This window comes from Apteryx mantelli, chromosome Z, assembly GCF_036417845.1.
Source record: "Apteryx mantelli isolate bAptMan1 chromosome Z, bAptMan1.hap1, whole genome shotgun sequence".
In the NCBI taxonomy this organism is placed as follows: domain Eukaryota; kingdom Metazoa; phylum Chordata; class Aves; order Apterygiformes; family Apterygidae; genus Apteryx; species Apteryx mantelli.
In genome coordinates, this window is record NC_090020.1 from 75721635 (window position 1) to 75735616 (window position 13982).

The 13982-nt window shown below is 53.6% G+C and overlaps 1 protein-coding gene across 1 annotated transcript in view; it reads left to right on the plus strand.

Annotated features, from left to right (window-relative positions):
- Positions 1-12389, plus strand: part of RGP1 (RGP1 homolog, RAB6A GEF complex partner 1) — a 20965-nt gene extending 8576 nt beyond the window's left edge. Inside the window, exons 2-9 of the mRNA XM_067315595.1 lie at positions 536-675; positions 4915-5051; positions 5472-5555; positions 9603-9752; positions 9838-9984; positions 10415-10542; positions 10811-10988; positions 11253-12389. Coding sequence (XP_067171696.1) covers positions 560-675; positions 4915-5051; positions 5472-5555; positions 9603-9752; positions 9838-9984; positions 10415-10542; positions 10811-10988; positions 11253-11476 — 1164 coding nt within the window. The 5' untranslated portion in view covers positions 536-559 and the 3' untranslated portion in view covers positions 11477-12389. The remainder of the gene's footprint in view (positions 1-535; positions 676-4914; positions 5052-5471; positions 5556-9602; positions 9753-9837; positions 9985-10414; positions 10543-10810; positions 10989-11252) is intronic.
- Positions 12390-13982: the final 1593 nt, after the last annotated feature.

A 13982-nucleotide genomic window follows, 5' to 3' on the forward strand; every position in this document is an offset into this window, starting at 1 on the left:
AGACCAGGCCTGTCCCTGGTCCCCCTGTACCTGTGTGTGTGTGTGTGTGTGTGTGTGAGACCAGGCCTGTCCCTGGTCCCCCTGTACCTGTGTGTGTGTGTGTGTGTGTGTGTGTGTGAGACCAGGCCTGTCCCTGGTCCCCCTGTACCTCTGTGTGTGTGCGTGTGTGTGTGTGTGTGAGACCAGGCCTGTCCCTGGTCCCCCTGTACCTCTGTGTGTGTGCGCGTGCGTGTGTGTGTGAGTGACCAGGGCTGTCCCTCACTTCCCAGTGCGTGTGTGTGTGTGTACGGCCTGGGCTGTCCCTCACCCCCTGGTACGTGTGTTTATGCTTATGGCCAGGGCTCTCCCCGACCCGCCTGAACACGTGTGTGCCCATGGCCAGGGCTGTCCCTCACCCCCGTGCGCATCTGTGTGTGCGCGTGTGACTGGGGCTGTTCCTGGCTTCCCTGTGTGCATTTGCATGGCCCCGCTGCTGCCGGCCCCCTACTGTCAGAGCATCCAGCCCTCTCTCCATACGCCTCATTTTTTTTGGCAGGCGCATAGCAGAGCCGTCCAGGCCATGATTGAGGTGTTGGCCAAGCTGGGCCGCGGGCCTGTGTTCCTGGCGGGGGAGATGCTGGAGTGCGTGATCACTTTCACCAATCCCTTATCGGCCTCATCCACCTCTGCCAGCAGGTAGGGCAGCCCACGCTGGTGGGCCCTTCTGCGCATGAAGCCTTGCAGTGGCACTGGCCAGGTCCCTCCAGCACGGAGCAGTGCGGAGTAGTCACGGCTCGGCTGTGGGGCAGCAGTGCCAGCTCAGCTTCCCTGGTGTCTTCCCTGCCCCACGGTACTATGTAAATGGTGCTTGGCCCCATCTCTATTTGCTGTCGGGGCTGAAACTGAGGCAATTCTGTCCCCAATTCTGTGTTTTTCTGTCCCCAAGAGAGACGAGAGGAAAGTATGTAGTTTGAGATGCTGAGAAAGATGGTCCTAACTGCCCCTCAAGTGTGCCCTCAGCAGCAGAGTCACTGGCAGAAAATGAAGCCAAACTGGCTATCAAACCAGGGTGTCTGGTTACACCAGAGTGGCAGGTTCACCGGGCAACATCCAGACAATATCATTATTTCCTACATTTTTGGAAGGAACTCTCTATGCTTGGCACTGCACAGACAAGTCAGGGTGATCCTGCCTCCAGGGCTGGCAATCAAAGGGACAAGCAGTGCCTAGAATGGGGAAGAGGCAGTCGGAGATGTTCTCTGTGGCCCAGCCTTTGAGCACCGTCTCTCTCCGTGTCATCCTTATGCCTGAAGCAGGCATTGAGGAAAGGTGAGCAGAGAGGAGCTTTCTGTACTGACTCACAGGAGTGTTTCAACATAGAAGGAATTCACCCAAAGCTTCTGTGCCTTGTGTTGCTGTGTGCGTGGCCCTGTCTGATTCTGTAGGGGGTGGAGATTGCTTCTTCTCTTGGGTCCTTCCTAGGAAGTATCAATTTCCAGCCCTGTATGGTTCAGCATCTTTTCATTGCCGGTATGAATTTCAGACATGTCTGTTCTGGTGTGATCCGGTGGACCCACTGTCGGTGCTTCCAGTCTCAACAGCAGCAAAGCAGTCTTTTCTTGTATTACCACTGTAGGAGCCCTTTAATTGACTTCTGTGACTTTCCATCTTTTCTTCGGGTTTCCTCTTGCCTGATGAATTAAACTTTCAAACTCAACTATGGCATGAGCATCTAGCTTCCAGAATTTTGTCTTGTAAAGTGATAGTGGTGTTTTTCCCAGTTCTGGGAGTATAGCGTGTGAGGAGATGGTCAGCTCTGGCCTGGCTGGGTGCAAAGTGGAGCTCTGGCTCTGTTCTGGGACCAAGTCACTGCAGCTCCTATTCCTCTGAAACATGTAGGGCTGCAAAGATAAAAGGTGAAGCAGCTTTGGAGGTTCACAGCATAGTAATGGAAGCTTCATTTGTGAATTTCAAGAATGTTGTGCTCTGTAGAAAACCACCTTGTGGAAAAAAGGAAGTTTTTACAATAAAAAAGGAGGTGACCAAACTGACCAGTCCAGGCTAAATCATATGAATGGGAACACCTAATGGATGGGTGCATTAGAAAATGAAGCTATGGTGTAAAAGCAGTAGCCAGATCAAAGTGCAGTCACTGCAATAAACAGATGGACTTCTCAAGGATAGCTTTCAGGGCTAGTGAAAGCTGCTGCACGCGTAGAACAACTGAGAGGCATGTATTTGAAGCATAAGGTAGTAAGCAAATGGCAGAAAGAGAATTTGATTGTGGTGTATGAGGCATACAAAAAACCAAGGCAAAGCTGTTCTACACAAAAGCCGTGTGGAGTGATGGCTGGGGCTGTTGCAGGCTACAGCAGTTGTAAGGAAAAGTGGGAGAAGGGAGAAGCGTCCTCAGCACTGAGGCAGGATCCTTTCATATCCCGCCAGCTGGAAGAGCAAGGTCTGCCAGTAGAAAGGCACATGCAAATTTTGTTTGTGTGTCTGGTTAAAAAAAATAAAGCAATTCAGGAGCATTTTGTTGTGCAATACTGAAAATAAATGAAGACAAGATTCACTGTGTTTGAATAGACAAGAATACTGTGTTTGAAGGTACTGTAATCATGACAAGGTTATATAAAATTAGTAAACACTGTTTCTTAAACAAGAGCATTTCTCTGCTTTCATAAAGCAGAAGTCTTATGAAAACCTTTTAGCAGACCTTATGAAAAAGCCACGCTGGTGCATTTGAAGATAGAGAATTACAACTTGTAGGGTTAACGGTAACTGGGTAGAGAATCCAATGTGTTGTTTGGGTAAAAGCAGCCAGAACATACAAATGATTGAATAGTGCATAATTGATCAGCTGAAATGAATGCAGCAGACTAATGAGATCATGATGCTAGATAACACCAGAGGAACCAGACACTGGCTAAATTAACAGTACAGCTATTAAAATAAAGATAGATAAGGGGGTTGGAAACTGAAAGGTCTGAATGATGCCATGGGAAATGCCCTGTGGAACAACTGAGGCTGTAGTGAAGTCCAAAGTGCAAGACTACTTTTCATACTGGGTACAAATCAATTCTTGTGACTGAACAGAAAGGCAGCAGAATGACACCTTTGCCTCCCCTGTACCCTCCAGTGAATTCCTCAGTGTTTCCTCATCAGGTGAAATAGTGAATACCACGGGCAGGGAGACTGCAAAGTTTTGTGGTGTTTCAGATAGAAGAACCTTATGCCTATGGGGTGACCAGCAGAGGAGGCTGGGGGAGAGCTGCCCAGAACCAAAACTCAGAGCAGGAAGGGGGAACTGCTGCCCAGTGCAGGTGGGAGAGGGCAGGAGGTGCTCTGGAGAAGCCAGCTGGCAGCTAGGAGGGTCAGTGCTGTGGTTCCCTGACAGCTAGCAGAGTGCAGACCCCGGGCCTGTGCTTGTGCCTTGCTCCCTTGGAGCGGGTGAGCCCTGAGCAGGGGCCCGGACTGAAGGTCCTGCTCAGCGCCTGTCGCAGGGCCAGGCTGGGGTTGTGTGCTACAAGCTCTGCAGCCTGCAGGATCATTGTTGGTGACAGGCACCCACTGCTTTGGTTGGCATCGTAGACCTCTCTGTGGTGCTTGGTTTTGTCTGTGAGCCATGCTTTATTTCATACTTTGTTTTAATCTGCATTTGCTTTCTAGGAAAAAAAAAAGTGGCTATTACAGCGTTCCCTGCCATAGGCCTTGTTTTTTGTGAGCAGGTACATGCTTGTTCTCTCCCATCACAGCTCTGTGCCAGTTTTTCAGTGTGGTCTCCCCACCATCCCAGCTGAACTGGGGGTTCAGCCATGACCCAGTGCTGCTGGTACAGTTATAGGTGCCCCAAGAGTTTGTGCTAAAGATGGCCCAGCCTCAGAGCAGGGAGCAGGGCAGGAGATGAGGCCTGTGGGAGGAGCGCTGCAGCCAAGAGAGGTATCTCTGGAGTAGACAGAGCTGTGGCACTGCCTGGGGTTGGCCCAGAGTGTCCATCTCCACTCTGACAAGTCCAGCAGAAGCTGATGTTCTTGGGATGGACGATACCGTGGGGAGGGGGCATGTCTTTAGCCTGCCTGCCCTGGAGAGTATTGCGCTCAGGGCAGCCAGGCGCTGTGCGAAGGGGCAGCTGATCCCAGGTTGGAGGTCTTCGTTGTTTCCGGTTGGATTATGCCCATCCATTTCCCTGGTTGTCATGCCATCGCCAGAGGCAACTCCGAATACTGCTTTTTGTGTCACTTCTCATTTGTGGTGGCTAAAAGTCTTCTGCCAGGCATGGCCCACGTGTGACAGCTAGAGCTTTCCTTGCAATAGTGTGTATCCGTGGCCAGTCCCAGCTGTGCCCTGCTGGACAGCTGGTGATGAGAAGGGTGACCAAGTGAAGAAGGCCTTGGACTGGATCTCAGGACACTTCACCTGTGAATTTTTGGTGGAAGATCCCTGTGGGACTCTACACAGGCCATGTTGTCTCTCGGGAGCTCTCTGTGGAAGGGGCAGCTGATGACCTATATTGCTTTCTGTCTTTTGCCTTGTGTGTGCAGCAGGCTTATTGGGGCAGGGATGTCTCCTCACTCTGTGTCTGTGCTGTGCCCAATGTGTTGTGGCTCCAACGCAGGGGGAGACTGCAAAAATTGCTACTAAGCAAGAGCCCTCGGGCTCAGCCCACATAGCCTTGGGTGAAGCCTCATGTCGGTGGCTGTCATGCAGCTGAGGTAGAGTGGCGTTGAGTCGACGACCCAGCTCAAGTTTGCCCTGAAGGCCTGTTCGAAGGGGGGCTTTGAGAGTGACTTCAGTGACAGTGAAGCAAGGCCTTCTTCCTTCCAGAAGAGCCATTGCACATGGAGATAAGCAGGAAAAGCTGCTGTTCTCTGAGTTCATGCTTGCTTTAATCCAGATTAAAGTGTAGACGCAAACGTTGCTCTTCTTTGCTCTCAGCGAGATGCTGGCGTGGGCCAGCGCCCAAATCCACTGTCAGTTTCACGCCAGCGAGAACCGGGTAACGCTCCCCCCGTCGGATGGCAGCAAACACGACGTGCAGGCAGAGAACGAAACAGTCTTCGTCCCCAACAGAGGTGAGTGCTACTCCTGTTTCCCCGGGTAGGGGAGAGTGAGAGCACAGTGAGCAGGAATCAAGCAGAGTGTGATGTGTGTCTGAGGGCAGCGCATGTAGACACAAAAGGGAAGTCCGTGTTGCTTTCCTTGTGTAATTCCCTGTGCATGGCTGCTGCAGGGCCTCTTTAGCACTGAGATCAAAGCGGTGCTAAATTGGAGCTAAACATGAGGGTTGGAGCAAAACGTGAGGGTTGTCAGTTGAACTGTTCTGGGAATGTCTCGTGATCTGACCGGGGAATTAGAAATTTCCTTGTTGGCCCCTTCTCCTCCCCATTCCTTCCGGTGAGGGTGAGTCACAGCTGGCCCTGGGCATGGTGAGTGCCCCCTCAGCGTGGGTCCCGAGGCTGTGCAGCATTCACTTGGTTATTCTTCTCTTCCAGGAGAGCGGGGTCAGTGTATCCTGTCCACTCCACCAAAGATTCTCTTCTGTGACTTGCGACTTGATCCTGGGGAGTCTAAGTCCTGTGAGTCCTGTCTTCCCTTCCTCTGCTCAAAGTGTTCACCTCTTGGGAGTCCCGCTCTCAAACCAGCTTTGCAGACCTGAGTGCTGCAAGTGGGAGACCTGGTGCTCACAGAAGGCCGGGTCCCTTGGTGGGAGTGTGAATGCTAAGGAACTGCTCCCTGCTGCATCATCCAGAGAGTTTGTTCTCCAGCGTACCAGGGCTACCTACTGCAAAGTGTCCCTCAGTTCTGCCCCTGGCCCGTGTCCTTTGCCACAGGTCCATTGTGTAGCTGCAAGGCATGAAACACTCTTGAAGTACCTTTGGCTGCAGCTGAAAGAACAGAAACACATATCTGCTTTTCCCTGCCTTTTTTTCTTCCGCCGCACTGGAGTATTCTTGGAATTTAGCTGGCATCCTCCGAAGGTCCATGCTTCCTCTGAAGGTTATGGCTGTCCTTCAAGTCACGGTCTTGTCTGTCCTGGTTTTCCTGACTTTTCTGCCATGAAAGCAAGCACTTCCGATCTTCTCTGACTCAGAGCTCTCCATCCCTTCAAAACCCTCCAGCTATGTTCTTCCATTGGGCCCCCTTTCAGCTTCTCCTTCATTGCTACTTTCCCATTTGTTGTTTAGATAAATTTTCATTCTTTTCGCAGAGAGTTTGCAGTAACTAATTTTCCTAGTTTCGGGCTACTTCCTGTGTCAGGGGCTTCCGCCTGAATAGACAGCTGTGAAAATACAAGTGTGCGCTGTTATCTCTCAGTTGGCAGATGTATGACTGAGCCTGTCGTTTCACGACAGACCTCCTTTGCATTTCAGCACCCCAAGGTCCTGCAGTGCCCTAACATTAAGCGTGGACAGGCTCCTCAGGTTGTCCTGGGTATCTGTCGTGACTGGGTGAGAGAGGTTTCTCAAGAAGTCACACAGCGAAGGAGCAGAGATGCAGTGCCTGTGGTGGAAGGGGCTCCGCTGGAGCATTCAGCTCTGGGGAGGTGAGGGCAGAGCTGCAGACGAGACCAAGGAGCCGTGAATTGTAACGTGCTGTTTTTGAGGCCGTGCCCTGCTGCCGTTCTAGGCCTCGAGGGGACTGACTGGACTAAGCAGCGGCCAGGGCTAAATGAACCTGGCTCGACCAGGTGATTAGTGGGGTGGGGCAGTGCTGTCCAGGAATGTTTGCTGGGTGTGTGTCCTAAACTGCGACCCCTATTATCCAGGCACATCTAGTCATTTACTTACTATTCTACAGCAGCATGCCAGTGCTGGGAGCTGGCCGTGCCACATCAGAGCCAAAGTCCTCCGGGCCTTCTCAAAGCGGCTGTGCCAAGGAGGAGGAGGCAGAAAACTCAAATGCCCCGAGTCCCGCCTGGATTCCCCTGCGCTCTGTGCTGCTGGCAAGCGTTGGGCTGGAGCATTAGTTCTCCAGGAGCAGGGGGAGCCCTTTTTTCTGGAGTGGTTCAGATGGGCTCGGAAGTCTCTGGGAGAGCCTGTTGTCAACAATTTCTCCTGATTCCAGGGCTCAGGTGGTTGGGGTGGATTATAAGGGGATTTCCTTGTGTGCTGCCTGTTGCAGGCCAAAGCTGTTTAAGCTGCAGCTAAGCTAGTGCTAGTGCGTCCCTCGGAGTGATGTAGTGTATTGTGTGTGCTCGCTCTGTGCTCTGCCTCCGCTTACACTGAACGTGAGCAGCCCGTGTCTGCCTTCCGTTTCGACACAGCCCCTCAGGAAAGACACAGTGCTTGCTAAGCTTTGAGACACTTTAGCTGCGTGTTACAGCTTTACCCCTTGGTTATGCAATGCGCATATCCCTTGGATGTGTCATGTGTGGTGCCACCGTGTGTGGCACAGTGTGGTGGCACGGCTTTTTAGCACCTAAACCCACCGCTCCTTTCCCATTGCACCTTGCTTGTTCGGGGCAGCTCGCTGCAGCAATGAAGTGACCCCTGTGTGGACTCCTGCTTCCTTCCTTTGGTTACAAGCAGAAGCCGGGCTCCACAGGGGCCTGACCCATCGGCTTTTCCTGATATCGCAGCCCCAGCTCTGTCAGGCTGCTCGCACCAATCCTGTCGGCATGCAGCTCAGCTCCCCTCATGCAGGACTGCAGCTGGCATGCCTGCGGATCATTCCTGGGGGCTCTTGCCAGCTCCGTGGAGGCAGAGTTAAGGCCGTGTGGGTGTGTATCTTAATTCTTCATTTCCTGTTTTTCAGAAGTTTTGAGTTTTGCTGCACAGTTTGGAAAGGCAAAAAAATACCAAGAAATCTTAATTCTGCTTCAGTGAAGTACTATGTTATTAAAATATAGTCAGAGCTGGCATGTATAGCTGAGGTTGTGCGAGGCTGTCTTTTCATAAAAGGCCTTATTTTCAGTTGGCTACAAGCTTATACTTCCATATTTTCCACTTGTTACGGTACCTATATTTTGAAGTGGACTCACCTCTCATCACCTGGACACATTGCCCGGACCACGGTCTTTATATTTGTCACCATTAAACATTTTCTCAAGCTCTCAAGTAATTTCTGTGGCTGTTTTTGCCTCCTCTCCAGTTTTGTAATACCTTTAAATATTTGATATATCATAAAGAGAGGAGGAAGCGAAGGCTGCCTAGACACAAGCCAGAAGCGCAGCCAGAGGGTACAGTAGGGTGGGTAGAGGAAGGCACCTGGAGTGCCAGGAATGCGTTTCCTCCTGGGACCTGTGTTGCAGCTGGGTCTTCCTGAGTCTCGGCATTCTTGTGCCAGGTAGCAAGCAGCTGTGCGTCTCCCGCCCTCCTCCCTGCTGCCCCGGACAGCAGTGGTCTGCATTCAAGTGAGCCTGACTGGGCTTGAAGACGTTCCTGGGCACTTTTGTTAAGCCAAGCATGAGTCCATGAAAGCTGGTGTAGGGGATTACAGCAGTCTACTGCAGCACTCCTAAACCTTCCTTTGAAATACCATGTTTTCATCCCTGTCAGGACAGGTCTCAGCTTTAGCTGCACCCTAGCCTTGTTCCCACAGGACTGCCTTGCATTTTTAGGTGTGAGAGCCTGGCAGTAGAGCTCTAGGCACTACTATGGGTTGTTTTTTCTTTTGAGTCCTGTTTTTTAAATCTGGAAGTTGTATTTAAAATGTAACCCTATCTTTTAATCTCAGCCTCAAAGTTTAGGATGTGCCAGATTTGGGGAAGGATCTGTGGTTTAACAGCAGGATGCTGCCCTTCCTCTGGCAGGGGCTATCTGCGTCACGGTGGGCAAGCCAAATAGATGGAGACTTTCCACAGAACACTATTTGCATCGTTCTTATTATGCAGCATGCAGTTCGGGAAACCTGCGGAAGTGCTCACACTGTATTGAGAGGCGTTGGGATTTGTGAGGTGGCTAAGGGGCTTGAGAAGGCTGAATGCTGTGTAAAGCAAGACCCCGGTATTTCAGAGGTCACAGAACTGGAGTCTTTATTGTGTAAGTTGTCAGGCTGTAAAGGGGGATTCTCCATAGTTTACTGTGAGGGTTGTTAATTAGTTCTTGGCCATTTATACCCACTTTTGGCAAGCCTCACAGAAAAGTCCAGCAGGAAATTAATTTTTGTTTTTGAGCTTGGGGGTTGTGTAAAGTGAATATAGAAAGAAATATTGATCAACATCTCTCTCCCTTTGGTACTGTTTGTGCATGAATGAGGCAAAGCCCTGAGGAAAACAGCATGTTACTTTGTCTTGAAAATGTTGAGTTAGGCAGCACATAAAGGAAGTATGCAGCGGCAAATTCAGGTTGAACCTGTGGTGAGTGAGTTCAGTTCTCATGTGCTTGTGTTCCTGGGTTTTACATCTTTCACATTCTTTTGAGGCAGAATTGGTGCATGTGGTCGTGTATGCTGGAAGCAGCGTCTGAATGGCAGCACATGTGATGTGAGGTGAGCGACAGTGCGCTGTTGCAGGGGATGTGCTTGGCCTGCTGTGGAAAAGAGGAGATGGCAGAAAGCACCCTGCACTGCTCCTAGTTCAGCCCCACTGCTCTTCCTAACCATCAGTGCAGGGAGTCTCTGAGCAACAGCTCCAGGAACTTCTGTTTGGCCTTGGAAAGCAATCCCTTCTGCGCTCGTTGCAGATTCATACTGTGAGACGCTGCCCATAGATGGCCCTCCTTCTTTTCGGGGACAGTCAGTGAAGTACGTGTACAAGCTAACCATCGGCTGCCAGCGTGTGAACTCCCCCATCAAGCTCCTGCGTGTACCTTTCCGTGTCCTTGTCCTGCACGGTAAGGCCACAGCGCTATCCTCCCTTCGGACACGGGCCTGTCCGCACCCTGCCCTGCCCCACTGACTCTTTTACCTTCTCCCCAGGGCTCAAGGATTACCAGTTCCCACAGGATGAGGCTGTTGCTCCCTCAAATCCCTTCCTGGAGGAGGAGGAGGGCTTGAAGAAAGACTCTCGCCTGGCGGACCTGGCGACAGAACTGCTCATGGTGGCCACCTCCCGACGCAGCTTGCGTAGGTCGTTCTCCCTGCTTGATCCTGCTGTCCTAACCTGTGCATGAACCAGGCAACGCCTGCATGCCTGCCCTTGGCAGAGCCCCCTTCCCAGCTCAGTGCCTTCTGCAAAAATCTCTTGTTAGTTAAGCAAAGCTCCAACTGGTGCTGTGGAGCAGCTCCATCAGGACCTGCTTGGATCAGTTTCCCATAACCTCCTCCTTGCCAGTCTCAGACTCTTCCTATCGCAGCCAGGCAGAGCTTCTTCCCTGACATATCACACACTGTGGTTTGCTTTTGCTCACTGCAGGCACCTCTCAAAGGGAGTGCCCCCTCCTCCGTTCCCAGGCAGCAGGTGTGGATTCCTGTCTGGTGGGCTCTTAAATTACCCCAAATTGCTGTATGGAGCAATTGTCATGCTGCAACCTTCTCCCCTTTGCTTTCTCCACAGACCTGTATAACATCAGCAACACTCGTGGGAAGGTGGGGACATTCTGTATTTTTAAAACAGTGTATAAGATCGGAGAGGATGTCATTGGGACATTTAACTTCTCAGAAGGAGACATCCCGTGTCTGCAGGTCAGTGCTGGCTCTGGGCTCGCTGTGTGGAGAGGCAGGGGCAGAGCCATGCTTTCAGGTGTGGGAGAGTGAGGTTGTGGTTGGGATGGCACTAAGCTTCTCTGGGGCTTCTAGTGAGGCCTCAGTGGGACCCATCTGAGGTCCTTTTGGGGTGTGAGGTGGGGAAGGGCTCCAAACTGGCACCCATCTGGGGGATGGGAGGCCCCAGGGCTTTGAGCCATGGCTGTGTGAGCATGTGAGAGTGAGTACTCTGCCCGTTGCCTTGCAGTACTCTGTGAGCCTGCAGACGGAGGAGAGCATCCAGGAGGAGTTCCAGCGGCGGCGGGGGCAGCCTGTCTCCTACAGCACGCACGCCCGCCATCAGGAGGCCTGCCTGCACACGGCCCAGAGCAGCTTCAGCCTGCCCATCCCACTGAGCTCTACCCCGGGATTCACCACCAACATCGGTTAGTGGCCACCGGGGAAGGGAGCTGCCCCCCCGCTTGTCTCTGCAGGAGGGCTGCGATGTCCCCTTGTGTTACAGGCAGCCCTGCCTTGTCATCGCCCTGCCCCTGCTGGCAAACCCTCTGCAGGGCTGTGTCGTGTGGGAGGGAGCTGGGCCTGTGTGAGTGGGCATATTTGCTTGCGCCCTTGCCAGGACAGCCAGCACTGACACAGTTGCTGTCCCTGTCCCTTGTGGTGTTGGCTGCTGACCCCGCTCTTGCCCACAGTGTCCCTGAAGTGGAGGCTGCACTTTGAGTTTGTGACCTCCGGGGAATCGGCGGGGACTTGCGTGGTTCGTGGGAGCCAGTCGGAGGCCGTCACCTGGACGGGGGTGGAGCAGATCGAAGTGGACACTTTCAGCTGGGACTTGCCCATCAAAGTCCTTCCCACCAACCCCATCCTGGCCTCCTACGTGTCTCAGTTCTCCAGCACCAACTCCATCACCATCTGAGAGTGGGGAGAGCTGGTAGGAGCCTGCAGTGCTGCAGGTCAGTGGGAATGGCGAGCAGGACGATAGCCAGTGTGCTGTGGGGTGCGCACCTCAGTGCTTCCCCTGGCTTTACCTGCAACGCCCAGGCAGGCACCAGGCAGGTCTGTCCTGCCTGCGGGCAGAGGAGCACTCTGCTTGCTGTAGTGCCTTGTGCTGCAGCCTGTCAGCTGGGAGCCACACGCCGGCTCTCTTTCTCGCCTGGGTGAACGTGCGAGTCCTAGCACTCACTGAAGGGAGATCTGCTTACCAGGGAATGGCCCTACGTGCCTTTACCCCTCGAGGGGCTTCCGAGAGAGAGGGGCCCAGCCCAGGGAAAGGAGAGTGGAGCTCTTCTGGTGAAGCCTCATAGCAGCCTTCTGTGAAGGCTGTGTCTCTACAGCAGAGACCCCACAAGCAGAGGTCTCATTTCCAGGTGATGCATGCTGGCCACTTGAGTGGGGTGGGAGACTGCTCTCCACGTAGGCACTGTCCTGGCATGTGTCCTGCATCATGGAAGGGATATCTCATGCATCCAGCCCAGCACCCCTGTTACCCTAGCACAGACAAGGCAGGTTCTGGCAGGCCAGCCCTGCACTGCCGGCATGTGCTGGTATCCTGGATGTAGCCGAGTGCTTTGGCAGTTTGAGGTTGAGCGAGGTGGCAGCATAATGGTGCTGATCCAAAACTGAGAAGTACAGAGATCTGGGCTCCCTCTTGGTCGCGAAGGCATCCTGCAGGCCTCAGGATCCTTGCAGAGCAGGAGCAAAAATGTATGCTGTGCATTCCTGGAGCTGGGGTTGAGTTCAGGTCTCCCTGCTCAACAGCCGGCTCCGCGTTTCCACCAAACTTTTCAAAGAGTTTTCCTCTTTGCATGGAAATCTAATAAACATCTGAACGTGCAAACTCAATCTTCCAATGAGCCTTATTCCCAGCCCTGGCTCTGCTGCTGCAAGGGAGTGGGATGCATAGTGTCACTGTGCACCCAGCTGCAAGTGGGGCTGTGGGTTGGAGTTGGTGCATCTCTAACAGCCTCTGGCCGCCTCTTGGGCGATGCGAAGCAGGCTCTGTGCCATGCACCTAGTGCTACTCCTGGCTGGTGCTGGTGGTGGCAAGGACCATCAGGAAACCTTCCCCTAGGCTCAGCTCTGTCCTGAGACCTCTGGGGCCCTAGCACAAGCAGGAGCTGCTTGTTCTCTGGAAGGTTGGAGCATGGCAGGCGCTAGCCCCAGCTGCAGGCGGGTTAGACCAAGGGTCCCTTGGGTGGAGACCAAACGCTTCCAGTCCGGAGGTGTGACACTGTAGGCCCCTTCCCTGTGGTAGGCACAGCCCGCCCCATACAACAGTCACTGGCTGGAGACCTCCAGTTTGTTTAATACTTTTATTGCAAGAACAGAAACATCTACACAAGGCTCTGCACAGCACAGGCATGGCACCAGCTGGGGCAGGCTGCCGGGGCAGCTGGCTCCACCTTGGTGCACACAGATCGCTTCAGCTCCCTGAACACTAGCAGGGCACCCAGGCTCCCCTGGCCCGCTCTCAGCTCCCTGCAGCTGGGAACGGGACAGCCTGCATGGGGGTGGCTGAGGACCTCTTCTAGTGGTTTGCCCCAGCGCACTGCTGCCTGCCAGGGCTGGCTCCGTTGCAGTGTTGCCCAGGGCTGGCGTGCAGTGCCGGGGCCTCCTCCTGCTTTGGGAGCTGCGGGAGGTGTTAGTGGTTCTAGAGTGGGTTTTTCCCCCTTGCGCTCCAGGGCAGAGAAGGGGCTGGCCAGGGTGCGCAGGTCCTGCACGAAGGGCCACGGTGCTCCCCAGCGAGCTCCCAGCCCCATGTGGTTGCCCTGCAGGGGTTGGGGGCCGCGGAGGAGGGAGCCGCTTGCAGCTCTCAGCTGGATGCGGGAGTGCAAGACTGCCTGTCACGATATAGACAAATTTCGCCCTTTTGCCCTTGCTTTAGTAACTGGAAGTTTCCTGCGCACCTGGGAGGAGATCCTCTGGGATCTGCATTCCCAGAGAAAGCCTGGCTCAGGGCTACGCAAGCCCTCGTCCTTGCAGACACTGAGAAAAAAGGGATTCCTTCCCCCCCTGCTCTGCTGGGGAGAGCTGAGGGTAGTGCAGGCGTGCTAGCAAGTCCAGGTCAGTCTGGCGCGAGCCTTCGGCTTCGCAGCCCTGTTGGGGACTTGCGTGCCCTGGCCAGGCACTTGGCCTTGGAGGATGGGAAGCGAGGAGCCCCGGCTTGTGCAGGGCCTTCTCAGCATGCTGTCTCGTAGGGAAGGGGCCTGGTTCAGTTCTGGAAGCTGAAAGCAGAAGCAAAGCTGTACCATGGCAGCACTAGGGTGTAAATGTCAACTCAGTACAATAGTGTATGGATAGTGGTTTCCCTCAAAGGTGGCTGTAGTGACGTCTCTACAGGATGGGGCAGGTCTGGAACATGCAGGAGGTGCGCTCTGGACTACGGAGGCTCATGCTGGGGGCGCGGGGGCACCGCCGGACCT